The sequence below is a fragment of the Prionailurus viverrinus genome, chromosome A1, assembly GCF_022837055.1.
Source record: "Prionailurus viverrinus isolate Anna chromosome A1, UM_Priviv_1.0, whole genome shotgun sequence".
NCBI classification, from domain to species: Eukaryota; Metazoa; Chordata; class Mammalia; order Carnivora; family Felidae; genus Prionailurus; species Prionailurus viverrinus.
The window spans coordinates 180,420,288-180,435,856 of record NC_062561.1 but is presented as its reverse complement, the minus strand read 5'-3'; the positions used below and the strand labels follow the sequence as shown (position 1 = coordinate 180,435,856).

The following is a 15,569-nucleotide window of genomic DNA, read 5'->3' as shown; positions in this document are numbered from 1 at the left end:
GCATTAACATGAATATTTGCAATCTGTTTTGATTAAAGGGAATGCTAATTTTTAACTCCAATGAAGTAAAATGTGATCTTCCCCCATAATTTATTTTTCTCATTATTAGGCCTACTCACAAAAGAATATACTCAATTATTAATATAAAATTTAGAATTTTACCAATAAAAAATGTGGAAATTTGTTTTCCCTCTTGTTATATAAGTACTTACATAATATCCTCGATTTTGCCTATTGGCCTGCAAAGACTGAAATATTTACTATCTGATCCTTTTACAGAAAAAGTCCACCAACCTCTGATGTACAGTCTGATTTGTAATACTGCTGAGATGATTAGTTTTATGAGTTAACTTGGTGAGACTACAGACCTTATTATTCAATCAAGCACCAATCTAGGTGTTGCTGTGGAAGCCTTTTGTAGATGTAATTAACATCTACAATCAGTTGACTTTAAGTGAAGGAGACTATCCTCAATAGTCTGAGAAGGCCTGGTCCAATCAGTTGAGAGGCCTTAAATGAGCTTTCCTTGAAAAAGAAGAAATTTCATCTGTGGACAGCAACTCCTGCCTGAAAATTTTTAGCCTGCACTTCCTGATGGCCTGCCCTATGGATTTGAGATGTGCCAAACCAGCCCCACATTCACATAAGGCAATTTCTTTATATTTACATTACATTACATTTCTTTATATTTATATACTTATCCTACTGGTTCTGTTTCTCTGGTGGAATCCTGACTGATTCAACTGCTCACTACAAAACATACCACCTAAACTGTGCTGCTAGAAAACCAAAAGGGAAATTATTTTATTTTATTTTTAATGTTTATTTATTTTTGAGAGAGAGAGCACAAGCAGGGGAGGGGCAGAGAGAGACACACACACACAACTCGAAGCAGGCTCCAGGATCTGAGCTGTCAGCACAGAGCCTAATGTGGGGCTCGAACTCATAAGCGGTGAGAATATGATCTGAGCTGCAGTCAGATGCTTGACCGACTGAGCCACCCAGGTGCCTGAAAAAGGAAATAAAATGAAATTAATATTTTGCCATAGCTGCCTGTCAGCTGTGATATTATTGCCTAATCTAATTGACTTTTTAAGGCAGAAAGAGTAGTGAGAGTTATGAATAAAGTAAATTTGGGAAGACTTTAATTCAGTCTTATTACTGTGGGTCAAAGCGACTTTTTTTTTAATAAAAAAACTTTTAAAAAATGTTTATTTTTGAGAGAAACACAGAGTGCAAGTGGGGGAGGGGCAGAGAGCGACGGAGGCACAGAATCTGAAGCAGGCTCCAGGCTGTCAGCACAGAGACCATTGCGGGGCTTGAACTCAGGGACCCACAAGATCATGACCTGAGCTGAAGTCAGAGGCCTAACGGACTGAGGCATTCAGGCTCCCTTATTTCTTTGTTTCTTGATAGAATCTGTTCCCAGAGCAAAAATGAGATTTTTCCAAGAAATGTCTTTATTAGCTTACCTCTAGGACTCTTTTCCTGGGGGGCCTGTTGCTGGCTTTCAGAGCACCCTTACCTTCTGGCATTGTTGGTAAATCCCAAGCTTGTGTACTTTCACAGGAGAGTATTCTGGGCTTTTATCAGATTTTCATATGAGTCCGTGGCACCAACAGGATAAAAACCACAAACGACCTCCTCTGTAGGTATATATTTACCATAATGTGTCATCTGCTGTGTACATTATCTCCTCTAATCCACACAACAATCCTATAAAGTAGGCATATCCCATCTTGTGCTGATAAGCAAAAGAGTGTGGATTTGAATTCACATCACATACCAAAGCTTCTGCTCCGGAGCCAGGGGAGGGAGTTCGGTTCAATCACTAGGCTCAGTTGTCTAGGAACTTCCTGCCCTTGTGGTGGTGGCCTGGGGGGCCCCAAGTACCTGCTTGGCTTCTGCCCACTTGCCTAGCGAAGAGCAGGTTGGAGCGGACCTCCTGGCCTCCTAATGCGCCCCAGCCCAATGGGAGGGAGGAGGAGCGGGCGCCCCGGGGAGAGGAGGGCGGGCCCTGAGAGGGAGTTTGAAAAGAGGAAGGAAGTGGGGCCCGGCGGAGCGCCTAGCCTGGCTGCTTCCCCACAGAACGACGCGAGGCGCCCGCAGCCCCCCTGGCCCAGCCATGGCCCCCTGGCGCAAAACTGACAAGGAGCGGCACGGCGTGGGTAGGTGCGGGCACGGGGTCCCCAGCTGGGGGAAGGTCAGTTGGTCAGAGAACCGCACGTAGAAAGATGCTGCGGGAGGCGGCGGCATGGGCGCGGGCCGGGAGCTCTGACCCAAGGTCTGAGGGCACAGTGGCTTCCTCAGCCTGCTGCGGGGGCCAGCTGGGTGAGGAAGAGGAGGCAGAGGGAGAGGAAGGAGGGCACCCCGCCCTGTGGGCTTCGCCTAGCCCGTGCCCTTTCCCGCCCGGCGCGCAGCCCTCTGCCTCTCCCCAGTGCTGGTGCATCCCTTAGAAGCAGCCCAGCCCAGTGCCTGTCAACCTGGTTCTGTGTGCCAGACTCCCAGTGTTTCAATGAGTGGACTCCATTGCCCCATGTAGAGAGCGGGCCTCATAAAGGAGCGCCCGTTCTCTCCCCTGGCCCGGCCTTGCCTGGCCCAGTGACACCCATCTGTCTGCTTCTCCTGCCTGTTCCTTTTGGGTCAGATGACCCCTGATTTGGTAGAAGGTCCAGAGGGCTATACTAGCTTGTGGGGTGGTATTGGAGGGCAGAGTCCTTCACTCAGCCCTGGAGAGCCTATGGGGAGAAAGGCTTCTCTGCCAGGTTATCTGGGGATATCCAAGAAGCCAGCCTCATCAGCTTCAGCCATCTAAGCTCCCAGAAGCCTCTGCCTCAAGCTCAGGGGCGGAAGTGGTAGCTGGGGGAAGGGAGGCTTCAGGTACTGGGACTCATTCTACTAAGTGGCACCCGTGGTGCAACCTCCATAGACTCACTGTGGTTTTCAAACTCAAGTGTGAATTTGAAAACCGCTGTATGGCAGACACCACCCTCAGAGATGAGGATTGAATAGGTCAGAGGTTGGAGGATCCAGGGGTGGGCGGGGCGCTATTACTAAGGGTAGTCCCAAGGCCACTGTTGGAGAAATACTGCCCTGGAGAGTTCAACATTTATCTGTTCACTTAATGGGCTCTAGGCACCATGGAGTGTTTTAAGACGAATGGTCCCCATCCAGACAACAAATAATAATCTATACCCTTGAGGGGCTCAGTTTCTTCATCTGTAAAATGGGAAGTTTGAGCTAAACCCCAAAAGGACCATGTTTAACCTCAAAGCTTCTAACTTTGGCCCCTCTAGCTGGGGGTATTAGGCTGAAATTTTTCTCAAGTTAAGATGGGGACTGTTAAATAGGGCAGACCATTGTAGGTGGAGAGGCCAATGTAGTGTAGGAGATGAAAGCTAGACCCGGAGGGGATATCCGGGAAAGAAGAGAGGTTTGCCTTTCACCTGAAGGAATGATTATGCTCAGAGTAAGCTGGAGCCACATTTTGGAAGGCTATAAATGCCAGGCTAAGAAGTTGAGACTCTTTCTACTTTGGCAGTGGGGAACCAAAGAGGGCTTCTGAGCAGGGAAGAGGCATGAGCAGATTCATGCTGCAGCCAGTGTAGAGGAAGTTTGGGTGGACAGAAGGGCGAAGGTGCCTGGGCAGCAGACAAGAGACAGTATTGGTGGTCTAGGGTAAGCAGGGCAGTTAATGGGGGAGATTGAGTGATATGGAAGAGTCCCAGCCTCCATCCCAAGGGCTGCAGTGCATTCCTGCTGTGAAGGCCCTGTGCTACGGTGTGAAGATCATGGGCTCTGGTGCTAGACTGCTTGTTCTTGGATTCCAGCTTCTGACACTTCCCAACCCTGTGACTCAGACAAGTTACTTACTCTCTCCAGGCCTCAGTTTCCTTGTCTGTGTGATGGGGATAATAATAGTACCTGCTTCCCAGGGTTATTGTAGGATTAAACGAATTCATCCACATAAAGTCCCTAGAATGACAATTGTACAAAGCAATCCTCACTAAATGTTATCAATTATTATTCTTAGACTTTGTCCTCTGCATGGAGGTTTAGTTGAGGACATGACATCACAGGATGGGATAGAGTTACAGGAGTGGGGTTCCCACACTCTCTAGAAGAGGAAAATCCCACCTATGTGCTCAGAGATTGGGAACTCTGTTAGGCCCTAAGCTCAGAGGCTTCTTGATCTGATAGTATAGCTGACATTTTTCATGCCTACTTGTGAAAATTCTATTTCACTGGGGGGCCAGAAGGTCTATGACCCTCTAGGGAGCCAGAGAGCACTTGGTAGGTGCCTGCTCATCAAAAGAATCTCTTTTCTCTGCCAGTGAATGCTGGACTAAGGAAGGTAACCTCCAGCCCTCTTTCTTAGGCCCTGGGTAGATGAAAGGAAAAGGCAAAGTTTAGGTTATGATGAAATGGGGGACTGGAGTCATGGAACAGAAAGAACAGAAACCTACAGTAAGGAGTCTGTATTCTAGTTCCAACACCATCACTATATACAGACAGATCTATGCTCTCATTTTCTCATTGTAAGTTAAGGAATTAATATTTTTTGATTTCAAGGTGTTTTATGAAGAGCATTTGAGATAATGAGTATGGGGGCTTTGAAGAAGAAAAGAGAAACATATAAAGGATTAGGGGATTCTTGAAATATCTCCAGAGTCCCAGCCAGGCCTAAAACACAAGGAGAATCTGAGCTTTGCTTTCCTATTTGGTTTCCTTGTCAGTGCTGGTAACATTAGCCAGTCTTTTTCTGCCTTAATTCTCAAGGATTGCTGGTGTCTATTTGTCTCAGGGCTGGCTTTACATGAGGCTCCTTCATCATCAGAACTACTGGCTTCTTGCTCATCTTATTGTCTGGTAGGCAGCCAGTTGACCCTTCATATAGATCTATAGTCAGATTATTTTTCCTTCCTTGGGAAAGGAAGGAAACATGTGATCATTAGGATTCCAGAGAGTTCCAGAGGCGGGATAGGTGTTTCCAAGGACAAAACAGTGTGACTCTGAAGTAAGAAAAGGCACAGACTCTGTCCTTGGAGGAGATATATGTAACGTTAGAAGCTGTGGCTGTGAAGTCAGAACTGATTTCAAATATGGGCCTGTTTCCTCATCAATAGAGTGGGGGTAATGATGAATAATGTCAATCTTGGGGGATTGTTGTGAGGATTGGATGGGGTAATGCAGGAAAAGCATTAGTAATGTGGTTGGCTCAATGAAAGTTACCTACTAAGGTCAAGGGGGTTACCTAATGGCTCTGGAGCCAAGAGAAACACAGAGTAATGCCAGATTCAGGACAGTTATGCCTTCCAAGAGTATAATATTTTGTGGTTTATAAGACCTATTCTTGTGCAATATCTTTGGCTCCAGAACATTTATGTGAGGCATTATCTTCATGTTATACATCAAGAAATCAAGGCCCAGAGTTCATATAGTTTGGAAGCACTTGGGCGTGGCCTTAAATTCAATTGACTTTACAGGCCCTTTGCACCACACTAGGATGGAATCTGGGAAGGGGAATGTCATAGAAAAAGGCAAGATGTTGGAATGTATGTGGCATTTGGATCAAACAATAAATATTCTGCTTTGGTTTTAGTAGATGTTTATAATGGGAAACAAAACAAAACAAAAAACTTTGGAGAGGTAGGTTGCAGCCAGATTGTGAAGGGCTTTGAACACCAACCTTGTAAGTTTGGACTTCGTTCTGTATACAATGGAAGTTTTGAGCAGGCATGCCACCCGTAAGAATTTAATATAATTAATTGTGAGAAGGGCGGGGATTGGATGTAGGAATACAAGAACAGAAGTAAGTGACCTTTTACCTATTAATTGCCTGATTAGTTAACCCTGCAAGAGTCTACTTATAATAACATTTCCTTTTCACCTTTACTGTGTTAATCCTCTCTGCCTGAGTCTCAGTGATGAGAGCTTCCTCCTTGAAGGAGAGAAGGGAGAGCAGAAAAGGGAGAGGAGGAAAGAGTATAACAGTATCAGTTAAGAATAAGTGTGACTGGTGATAGAATGCCTCTAAACAGTGGCTTACCCAAACTAGAAGTTTATTTCTCCCTCAAATAGAAAGCCCAGAAATGGTCCATGAAGAGGGGGTCATGGTCTACTATGCTGCTTCCTCAGCATGAGGCTGCTGCCTCCTGAACTGAGCTGGTTGCTCAAGCTCTAGTTGTCAAGTCCCCCTTCCAGCCAGAAAGAAGGATGAAGGGAAGCAGAAGGACATGACCTTTCTCTTTAAGGACACCTACCTGAGGGCCCACTTAACACTTCCTCTTGTTTCCTATTAGCTAAAGCCTAATCACGTGACTGAGGAGGGAAGCTAGGAAATGTAGTCTGTAATGCAGGCAGCCATGCACCCCGCTGAAAATTAGGAGTGCCATTTCTAAGGAAGAAGGGGAAGAAGGATTTGGGGGATGATATGTCAGTTTGTTTAAGGCAGCCATAAGAAAGTACCACAGACTGGGTGGCTTAAAAAATAGAAATTTGTTTCCTCACAGTTCTGGAGACTGGAAGGCCAAGGCCAAGGTGCCAGTAGATTGGTTTCTCCTGAGGCATTGGCTTGCAGACACCTGCCGTCTCATGGCTTTGTCCTCACGCAGTCATCTCTGTGCACGCTCACCCCTAGTGTCTCTTCCCCTTAGAAGGATGCCAGTTATATGGGATTAGGACTTCACACTAACAGCCTCATTTTTAATTTAATCATGTACTTAAAGAACTGATCCCCAAATATGGTTACATTCTGAGGTCCTGGGGATTAAGGCTTCAACAAACAAATTTGTGGGACTAGGCATGGATAACAGTTGAGTCCATAAAGGATGACCCATTGTCTGTGGTATGACATTTAGGGACAGGTCAGACTTTTCAGACAGAGAGTAAGGGGGGGAATTGGTGCGGGGGGCTTCAGTGATGCCTAGAAACCTCTTCTATATGCAGGCTGTCTCTGGTTATGGTTGAGTACTTGCTGGCAGTGTTGGGGAGCATTGGTAGTGCCTTCTAAGGGCTGTTTGGGAGGATCTGTTCTATGCCCCTCCCTAGCTTCTAGTGGTTTGCTGGCAATCTTTGGTGCTCCTTGCCTTGTAGAGGCATCATCCTGATCTCTACTTCCATCTCCATACAGTATTCTCCCTGTGTATGTGTCTTTCTCCAAATTTTCCTTTTAATAAGGACACCACTCCTTATTAGGTTAGGGCCCACCCTAATGACCTCATTTTCACTTGATTACCTTTGTAAAGACTCTATCCAAATAAGATCACACATTGATGTACTGGGGCGTAGGACTCTAACACATCTTTTGTTTGTGGGAGGGGCACAATGCAAACCATACTAGGCTCTGCAAAAGTAGGAAAAGGGTCTTTTTCCATGTCTTGATTGGGGAATATGGATGAATCTGAGACCACCCCCACATACAGGAATGCCTGTGATGCTGTTGCAGTGCAGGACCCTAGACAGAGCTGCTCCATGCCAAAATGGACAGATTTGGAGTGGGCAGTGGGTACTTGAATCTCGTGCAGCACAGGCTCTTATTAAAGGAACAAAATCCATTCAGACTGGTTCAATTAAAAGTTGTGCAGTATCTATGTGTATGTGAGGAGGGGGTAGGTATATTTTAAGGATCAGGGGAAATAAAAAAGAAATCCAGGAAACATGAGAGGCAGGTGTCTAGAAGGGTCTGAACTGAGACCACCCTGGAAACCTCTGTCCCCCTTCTTGTGGCAACCCAGCTTCTCTTAACACATCAGCACTCTTCTCTTCTCTCTCCTCACCAACTCCTTCTAATTCCATCACTCATTCATAACTTTGATATTCTGATAACATCATAATAGTGGCCCCAACATGCCACCCACCCCAACTCTGCATGACTTTGCAATTCAAGTGTCTACTGAATCTTTTATCCATATTTATTTGTTCAAAGGTCTGAGAGAGGAGATGTGAATAGATGGACTCACATTTGCCAAGGTAATAATCAAGGAGGAGGGATAGAGAGCATTTTTCACTCATTAACTTGTTCAGTCATTTACTCATTCATTCTTCATTATTTCTTAAATATTTATTGGGGATTTCTTGTGTGCCAGGCCCTATGCTAGACAAGGAAATTACTAGAATTAGACCAATATGGTTCCTACAGTGTTGGAGCTTATAGTCTAGTGGGAGAGACAAAAAAAAAAAAAAAAAAGGACTTTGTGGAAAAATCAATAAACATATAATTACATTATATGTGCCAGTGTAAGAAAAGAGTTTGTTCTGTGAATAAGAATATTGGAGAGAAGGGTCTGAGAAGGCCTCTGAGGAGCAATGGAGGAAAGAATTCCAAAGGAAACACTTGGAGGGATCTTAGTACATGTATCTTTGCTATGGAGGCCAACTATATCTTGGACTGGTCCCTAGAAATTAGTCTGGTGCAACAACAACAACAACAACAACAACAACAACAACAACAAAAACATGTATTGGAAATCTGATTCCATCCTAGCATCAATTCTTAGGTGCCTGGCTTTCCACTGTCTAAAGCATCAGCAATTTGGGATTGTTCAGAAGTGCCTGCTCTTTGAGTCCACTAAAGAGATGGTCCTAATCCCTAGGCTTGTGAGAGCTTCATCAGTTAGTGGCTATCTTGTTCCCAATCATAATGTTTGTATTTGAATGAACCTTAACAGACTGTGTTTACTAAGCTCTGCTTCTTCCTGAGATCAACATCCTTATATTGCTGTTGTATGTTGAGGCAGGCAATGTAGTCACCATAATATTATAATTTCTGGATCTTTGGACTTTTGTTTGTTTGATTGCTTGTTTTTTAAAGCTTACAGGTCTTTAATAGTCAATTACACATGGGTGCCACAGTCTGTGTTCTGTAGCAAATGTTCTGCAAATGGGAAATGATAATGCTCATCACCATCCAAATCCGGAGGAATCTGGGTAGAGACACTACAAAGGTTCTCTTTAATAGGCACTTTCTCCCATATTCCTACTTCATTTAATTGATGTGAGTTAAAACACAGTAAGGCTGAGTTTGTAAGCCTCTTAAGTCTTACTTGGTTTTTAGTTCTCTTTGGAGAAAGTCATCTCCTGTGACCTCAATAGGACACTGTCAGCTTCTGCACTAGTTTAAAGCTACAGTCATAGCAGCTGGGGTTGGAAGGAGATATGACTTCATTTCTCACTTTTCCAGACCCCTCTCTAGACATTACTCCAGGGCACTTAGAGTTTTCCTGACAACACATGATCCCTTGAATCCAAGCCTAAACTAAGATGGTAGAAGAAGACAGGTAGACACTGTGACTTGCATAGATGCAAGATCCAAAACAGATTCTGAATAGAACAGATGTTGAGCAGTCGTTTGTTGGACTGGATTGAGTGGTGGCAATGCCAGGGCTGAGACACCATGATCAGCATGTTGGGTTTTGGCAGAGGGACATACATAGTGCCAGCTGAACCTAGAGGATTTGCCAAGGAAGTGGGAATTTGCTGCTTGCCTCACTAGTTGTGTCAGTAGAGAGTTGTCTCAGGAAAGAATGTTCTGGGTAGAATCAACAGTCAATGCAAAGGTCGTGAAGAGGGTACCTCTTTGATGTATGGGAGGTCCCTGTGGCTGGAGGAGAATAAGCAAGAGGCAGAAGAGTAGGAAATGAATTCTCTGACAGGAGGTTGTATTGAGTAGTGCCTGGCACATGTTGCAATGACTTCAGCTTTTACTCTAAATGGAAGGAGGTGGGACACTGTAGGGGTTTCAGTAGAATTGCAGAATGTTCTGAGTTGTTTGAAAAGGATTATTCTAGATGCTTTATGATGGAGAGAGGGGAATTAAATGAGGAATCAGGAAGGCCAGTCCAGCAACTACTACAATAACCCAGGCAAGAGATGGTGGTGGCCCACACCAGGGAGGCAGCAGTGGAGGAGGTGAGATTCGCTTAGATTCTGGATGTGTGTGTTGTAGGTGGAGAAAATGGGATTTTCCTCATAGATTGGAATTAGGTATGAGAGAAAGAGAGGAATCAGGAGTGACTCCAAGGTTTTTGGTATGAGCAGCAGGGAGAATGGAATTGCATACGAGACTTCCTTACTTAAACTGTTGATCTGAGTTATCCACAGTGTCATAAATACTAACATTGCTCACCTTTTTTCAACATGGTACATTTACAGAGCACTTGTGCTACCACATTTAACCACCCTGTGAGATGGGTACTTTTATCATCCTTTCACAGATAAGGAAATGGAGGAGCAGAGACCTTCAGGGTCTCACTGAAATGCAAACTCTTTCAGGCAGTTTCCTTACACTTCATTCCTGGAGGAGCCTCTTCTGTTTTACTGAAGTACTCAGGTTTCACCTTTTAGTTATGTAACAAACTACATGTCACTTCGCCCGCTGGATAGCATATTGTCTGAGGGCAGAGCTCTGTTTTGGGGTCAACTTTGAGTCCATCCAGCTATAAGGCACTAGCAAAAACATGCTACATAAGAGAAAGTAATTGTTATTGTAACATGGGACCCCTTAGGAATCCAGTGGACGCTATAAACTTCCTTCTTGCAAATCTGTACGTGTGCCGTTTTGCATTACAATTTCATCATGGCCCGTCCATGAAAGTGAGTTAAGTAAGAGCCCGGTAAAAGTACTCAGTAACTGTTTAGTAAACCAATACAATAGACACAGCTAAGGCATTCTGCCCAAGGTATAAATTTTTGGTTTTGGGAGCTGTGAAGGACAAGAAGCTGTTTTTATTGGGGAGCTGTTTTTATTGCCTATTCATATCAATTAAATTCAGTAAGCCTGTGTTAAGTGATGGTCCTAAATTGGGTATTATGCTAAGTGATGGTCCTGAGCTGGTTTTGATAAAATCACAGTCTCTGCCCTCAGGAAACTTACAATTCAGTAGTAATCTCTCTTTCTTCTTTTTTGTTCAAGGCAACAAACAATACCATTATTAGTACTACTGTCTCCATTTCACAGGTTGGGCACGGGTGCACCTTTTGCTTCATGCTACCATAGCTCTTCCATCACCTTCATCATATTTCATTGCAGGTTCATGTTGAATTATTTGGCTCTTCCCTAGAATGTAAACTCCATGATAGCAAGACAATGATTCTTGCTCTTCTCTGGCACAGAGCAGGTGCTCAATTAGTAATTGTTAATTGGATGGATGGGTGGGTGGATGGATGAGCAGGTGGGTAGATAAGTGGGTAGATGAATGAGTGGTAGGGGTGGGGAGGTGATGGGTTATGGGTGGCTTTTCACTATCTGGTGGTCTCATAAGATTCAGATGGACTGAGTTGCCCCGTCTTGCCTTCACCTCCTCAACCCTAACCCTTTCCTGTCAGGAGGCTGGGTTCTATGAGAGCAGTACAGCAATGAATGGAGTATTCTTGAACTCTTCCTCAAACATATGGACCCCTGTAGTTGGCCACTGTCCCCAAACTCAAATAGAGTCACCCTGGGATTTTATTCACATGGTCCAGCTGTCCCTCACTGGGACTATGTCCACATCACACCAAGCCTCCCCCCCTTCCTCCCTGCCCTTACCACCTTTATTCTCCACCCACCTCCTCAGGGGCTCTCACTCCATTTCTCCCCCTTGCCCTCCCTCTGTGCCTCCCTCTCCTTCCAGTCTCACTTCCTTCATGGGGCCTCTCTTGATCTCTCTCCTCTGAGACTCTACAGCTGCTGTGGTCCACAGCTTAGTATTTTATTTTTAAGAGTTTCTTGTTTTTTCTGGGTTAATTTTGTCTCTTCAATTAGATTTTACAAAAGCTCCAGGACAGCAGGAACTATCCCCTCTCATCTCACTTTTTTAACTTGCAGGATCCAGCAGAGTGTCAGACACTCCCTTCCCTGGAAGTGAGGGGCTGAAGAAATCAGCCCTTGGTTTCATCATAAAGCCATTCTTCCAACTCTAGTGTGTGAGTGTGTTAATATAGGAGAGAGTGTGTGTGAGTGTGTGTGTGCACCTACAGCAGCCCTGGAAAGGAGAGTGAGTCCCATCATGATGTTTTAGGGTAGTGCTTAACAACTTTGACACTATTGACATTGGGACCAGATTCTTCTTTGTTATGGGGCTGTTCTGTGCACTGTAGGATGTTTAGCAGCATCCCTGACCTCTATCAGCTAGATGCTGAAGCTCCTTCACTTCATCCTCTTACCCCTCCAGACTGTGACAACTGAAAATGTCTCCAGACATTGACAAATGTTCCATTGGGGGCAAAACTGTCCCTAGTTGAGAATCACTGTCCTTAGTTAGAGAACTCATGGCAATCCCACCTTTCTCTTGTTAGCTGAGCATGTCCCTTTGGCTTACTAAAAATGGAGTACAGGGGCTCTGGGTGGCTCAGTCGGTTAAGCGTCCGACTTCGGCTCAGGTCATGATCTTGCAGTTTATGAGTTCGAGCTCCACATCAGGCTCTGTGCTGACATCTTGGAGTCCGGAAGCTGCTTTGCATTCTGTGTCTCCCTCTCTCTTTGCCCCTCCCCTGCTCATGCTCTGTCTCTCTTTGTCTCTCAAAAATAAATAAATGTTAAAAAATTTTTTTTTTTTAAATGGAGTACAGTGATAGGCACTTTGGCTTCTTCCTGGCTGTGTCATCCTGGACTATTCACTTGATCTTACACTACCTCAGTCTTCTCATCTGTAAAATGGAGATGACAATGATTGTACCCAAGAATTATGGTGAGGATTAAGTAGGTGACTATGGATAAAGCCCTTGGAATAGTGTTTAGTGCACAGAAAAGCTCAGTGGAGGTTGTAATTCCTCTGTCTTCTCTTGGTCAGTGGAGGAATACTTCCTCCTTGGTTACCTCTGGCTGTGATTCTCAAACCTTATTCAATACCATCACTGGATGTGAGCTCTGGCCTTGCTGCTGGAAGCTTCTGCTGGGTCATGGCAGTTGCCCTCCCTGATGCAACATCAGGATGTTGCCTTGGTGCTGAGCCTGTCAACACCTTGCCCAGAGACTTCAGGCAAAATGCTTGTGCATTTACAATGAGTGTGTTTCACGTGAATTCAAAGTGGGCCTGCCAGTAGGTGAGTACTCCCCTAGGTTAGAGACCCTTCAAAGTCCAGCTCAGGGACTAGAGAAGTGAACTCAAGGCAATTGTATTATTTTTCTCCATTATTGTTTTTGCTCCTCTTATGTATCTACTTTTCCAAACTCTATTATTAATACTTGGTATTTGCTGAAGCTTTTACTTTCAAACATGTCAGCAAAGAGCAGGGCCCCAGGTGAGGTATAAGTCCACCCTAAAGATCACAGAGCACTTGGCTGCAATCAAATTGGCAGCTAAGCTGAATCAGCATCTCCTGAAGTAATCTTAAGAAATTCATGAAAGAGTTTAACCAGAAGAAGGGGCATACCTGCCCTTCATGTTCGCATCCCTTCAGTTCAACAAGTATTTATTAAAGCTCTGTAAATATTGATTGAATTCTACTGTGGGAACAACACTGGGAATTCAGTGGTCAAAAGGCAGACTCAATCTTCACCCTCACCAAGGCTGGAGAAAACAGGAAATGAACAAGTCTAGTGTATACTGTGTGTGTATATATATACATATATGTAAATATATACCTACACACACACACACACACACACACACACACACACACACACACTAAATTGTAACATCAGAAATAGGCTGGTAAGGGAAGCAAGAACTTTGGACTCTGATCTGGGCTTGAATCCACTTTTTACCACTTTCTAGCTGTGTGGTCATGGGCAAGTTCCTTAATCTCTGAGCTTCTCACATGTTATATGAAGATAATAGCTTGGAGGATTACTGTGAAGATTAAATGCAGTGATACTAGTAGAATGCCAGGGATTTTATCTGTCTTATCTGTCACTATAACCCCAGGACTCAGAACAGTACCTAGTCCACAGTAGGTGCTCAGATGAATATCTTTGCAAAAATCATATATGCTTGGTAGATAACATATGCCCAATAAGTGTTTACCTTTTTTTGGTGGGCAAGCAGTGTGTGCAGTGGTTAGAAAGCAGACTTCTGGATCAGTCAATTGACCTATCTAAGTTATGAGGTGGATAAGTTGTTCACCCTCTTTGTGTCTCAGTTTCCTCATCTATAAATCCAAGAGAAACATGTACTTACCTCCTAACATTGCACAAACTACAGCGACCCCACCCTAGTTGTTTCTGTGCACTGCATGCTATAACAATGGTGTTTACTTTTTATTTCTCTCAATTTGGGTTCCTGATGAACTGTGTATCTCAATATGTTTAAGTGGAATTGGTGGCTAATCAATGGGTTCTATTTCTAGGGTTGTTGAAAGTCTCACCTGTCTCAAAGTAGCTGTTTCCACTGGCTTGCCAACCCACATTTCCAGTATGCGAGTCCTCATTGGGTTTAATGAGCCCAGATGACCTTGGTACTTTAAACATCCCTTTGATCCTCAGCTATAAGTATTTTGGTTTGAGCCGGCTTGTCAGTAACCAACTGCTGCCTTGGTTCTTGGGTATAGTACTTTGATGGAGGAAGAAGTCAAATCCTCCATGCAGATGTGTCCATATTCTCCAGTGTCTGGAGACCTTATATGAAAGGGGAAGCTAGAATGGGTGTCTCTGGGGATCCTGCCACCCACCACTTTTCCATCTTCCTTGGGTGGACATGGCTAGGGTGGGGCAGGCTATGATTTTAGTGGCTTTACTTATTTTTTGTCCTATATCTTGCTCATGTTTTTCTGCCCCTTTCATCCCTCATTCAAAAGTTGACAGTGGTTAGGCCTACAGGGAATAGGGGAAAAGGTGATCTGTTTCTACACTGGTCAGAAATAACTCAAATGAGGATCATAGATAAGCAATCAAACTTTAGCAAACAGTAGCATTCTTGTTCAAAGTTTCCTGTTAGTCATTTAGAAAATTTAACAGAATAGGGTATTGGTATGCAAAGCCACTTCCTTGTCAGTAATGTCTGATTTTCCCCAAATGGAGCCTTGAGAATAGAGGCCCTTATGCAAACGCAGAAATACATTTTTAAATTAAACAGCAACATCAGTTACTTTCATTTTCATACAATGTGAGTCTTTGGAATGAATACAGACCTTCATGTTGAATACCATGTTTCAAGATCTGTCCAAAACATTTTCTTAAATTGATCAGTTGGAACCTTCTAATCTGATGAAGCTGGGCAGAGGGTAAGGAAGGGATTCCTAAGGAAAGATGGAGAGGAAATAGGGAACAAAACACAGTCTCACCCCACCCTCCTAATGTCTGACCGACAGACCTTATTTGCTAGTTCCCCAGAGGCCAACTTATTTTGTGGATGGGATTCTTCTGTTAGAAATCTCAGTTGCCTCCATGGCCCTGCCCAGGTCTGTGACAGACATGTTCTCAGCCGAATTTCTGGGGTTGGAGGGAGCAAGGAGTGGGAGGGTCTGAGTTAGAGCACCAGCAAGCTGGAGCAGGTCCAAATGTCAGCAGCCTGTGTGGGGACAGGGTTTGAAATCAGACCAAGTGTAAAGGCAACAGAGAAACATGCTATGTTTATGCAGGAGAAGAGATTCCTGAGTCCCCTGAGGGCCTTCTCAAGGTCTGGTTTTGAACAAAGGATTAATTTTATTCA

The 15,569-nt window shown here is 44.3% G+C and overlaps 1 protein-coding gene and 1 long non-coding RNA gene across 4 annotated transcripts in view; one reads left to right on the top strand and one right to left on the bottom strand.

Moving 5' to 3' along the window:
- Positions 1-951: 951 nt before the first annotated feature.
- Positions 952-1,961, bottom strand: LOC125176682 (uncharacterized). 2 transcript variants are annotated; one of them, XR_007156362.1, is made up of 3 exons: positions 1,787-1,961; positions 1,526-1,646; positions 952-1,009 (listed from the first exon to the last, which is right to left on the bottom strand). It is a non-coding gene; the product is annotated as an uncharacterized LOC125176682 (long non-coding RNA). The 2 variants fall into 2 exon arrangements; XR_007156361.1 differs by having other exon boundaries at positions 979-1,009; positions 1,473-1,646.
- Positions 1,962-2,048: 87 nt separating this feature from the next.
- Positions 2,049-15,569, top strand: part of DOCK2 (dedicator of cytokinesis 2) — a 422,335-nt gene continuing 408,814 nt past the window's right edge. Inside the window, exon 1 of one of the 2 annotated variants that reach the window (XM_047853312.1) lies at positions 2,049-2,168. In XM_047853312.1, coding sequence (XP_047709268.1) covers positions 2,126-2,168 — 43 coding nt within the window. In that variant the 5' untranslated portion in view covers positions 2,049-2,125. Of the gene's footprint in view, positions 2,173-15,569 lie in introns of both variants that reach the window. The other variant, XM_047853320.1, reaches the window with a different exon arrangement.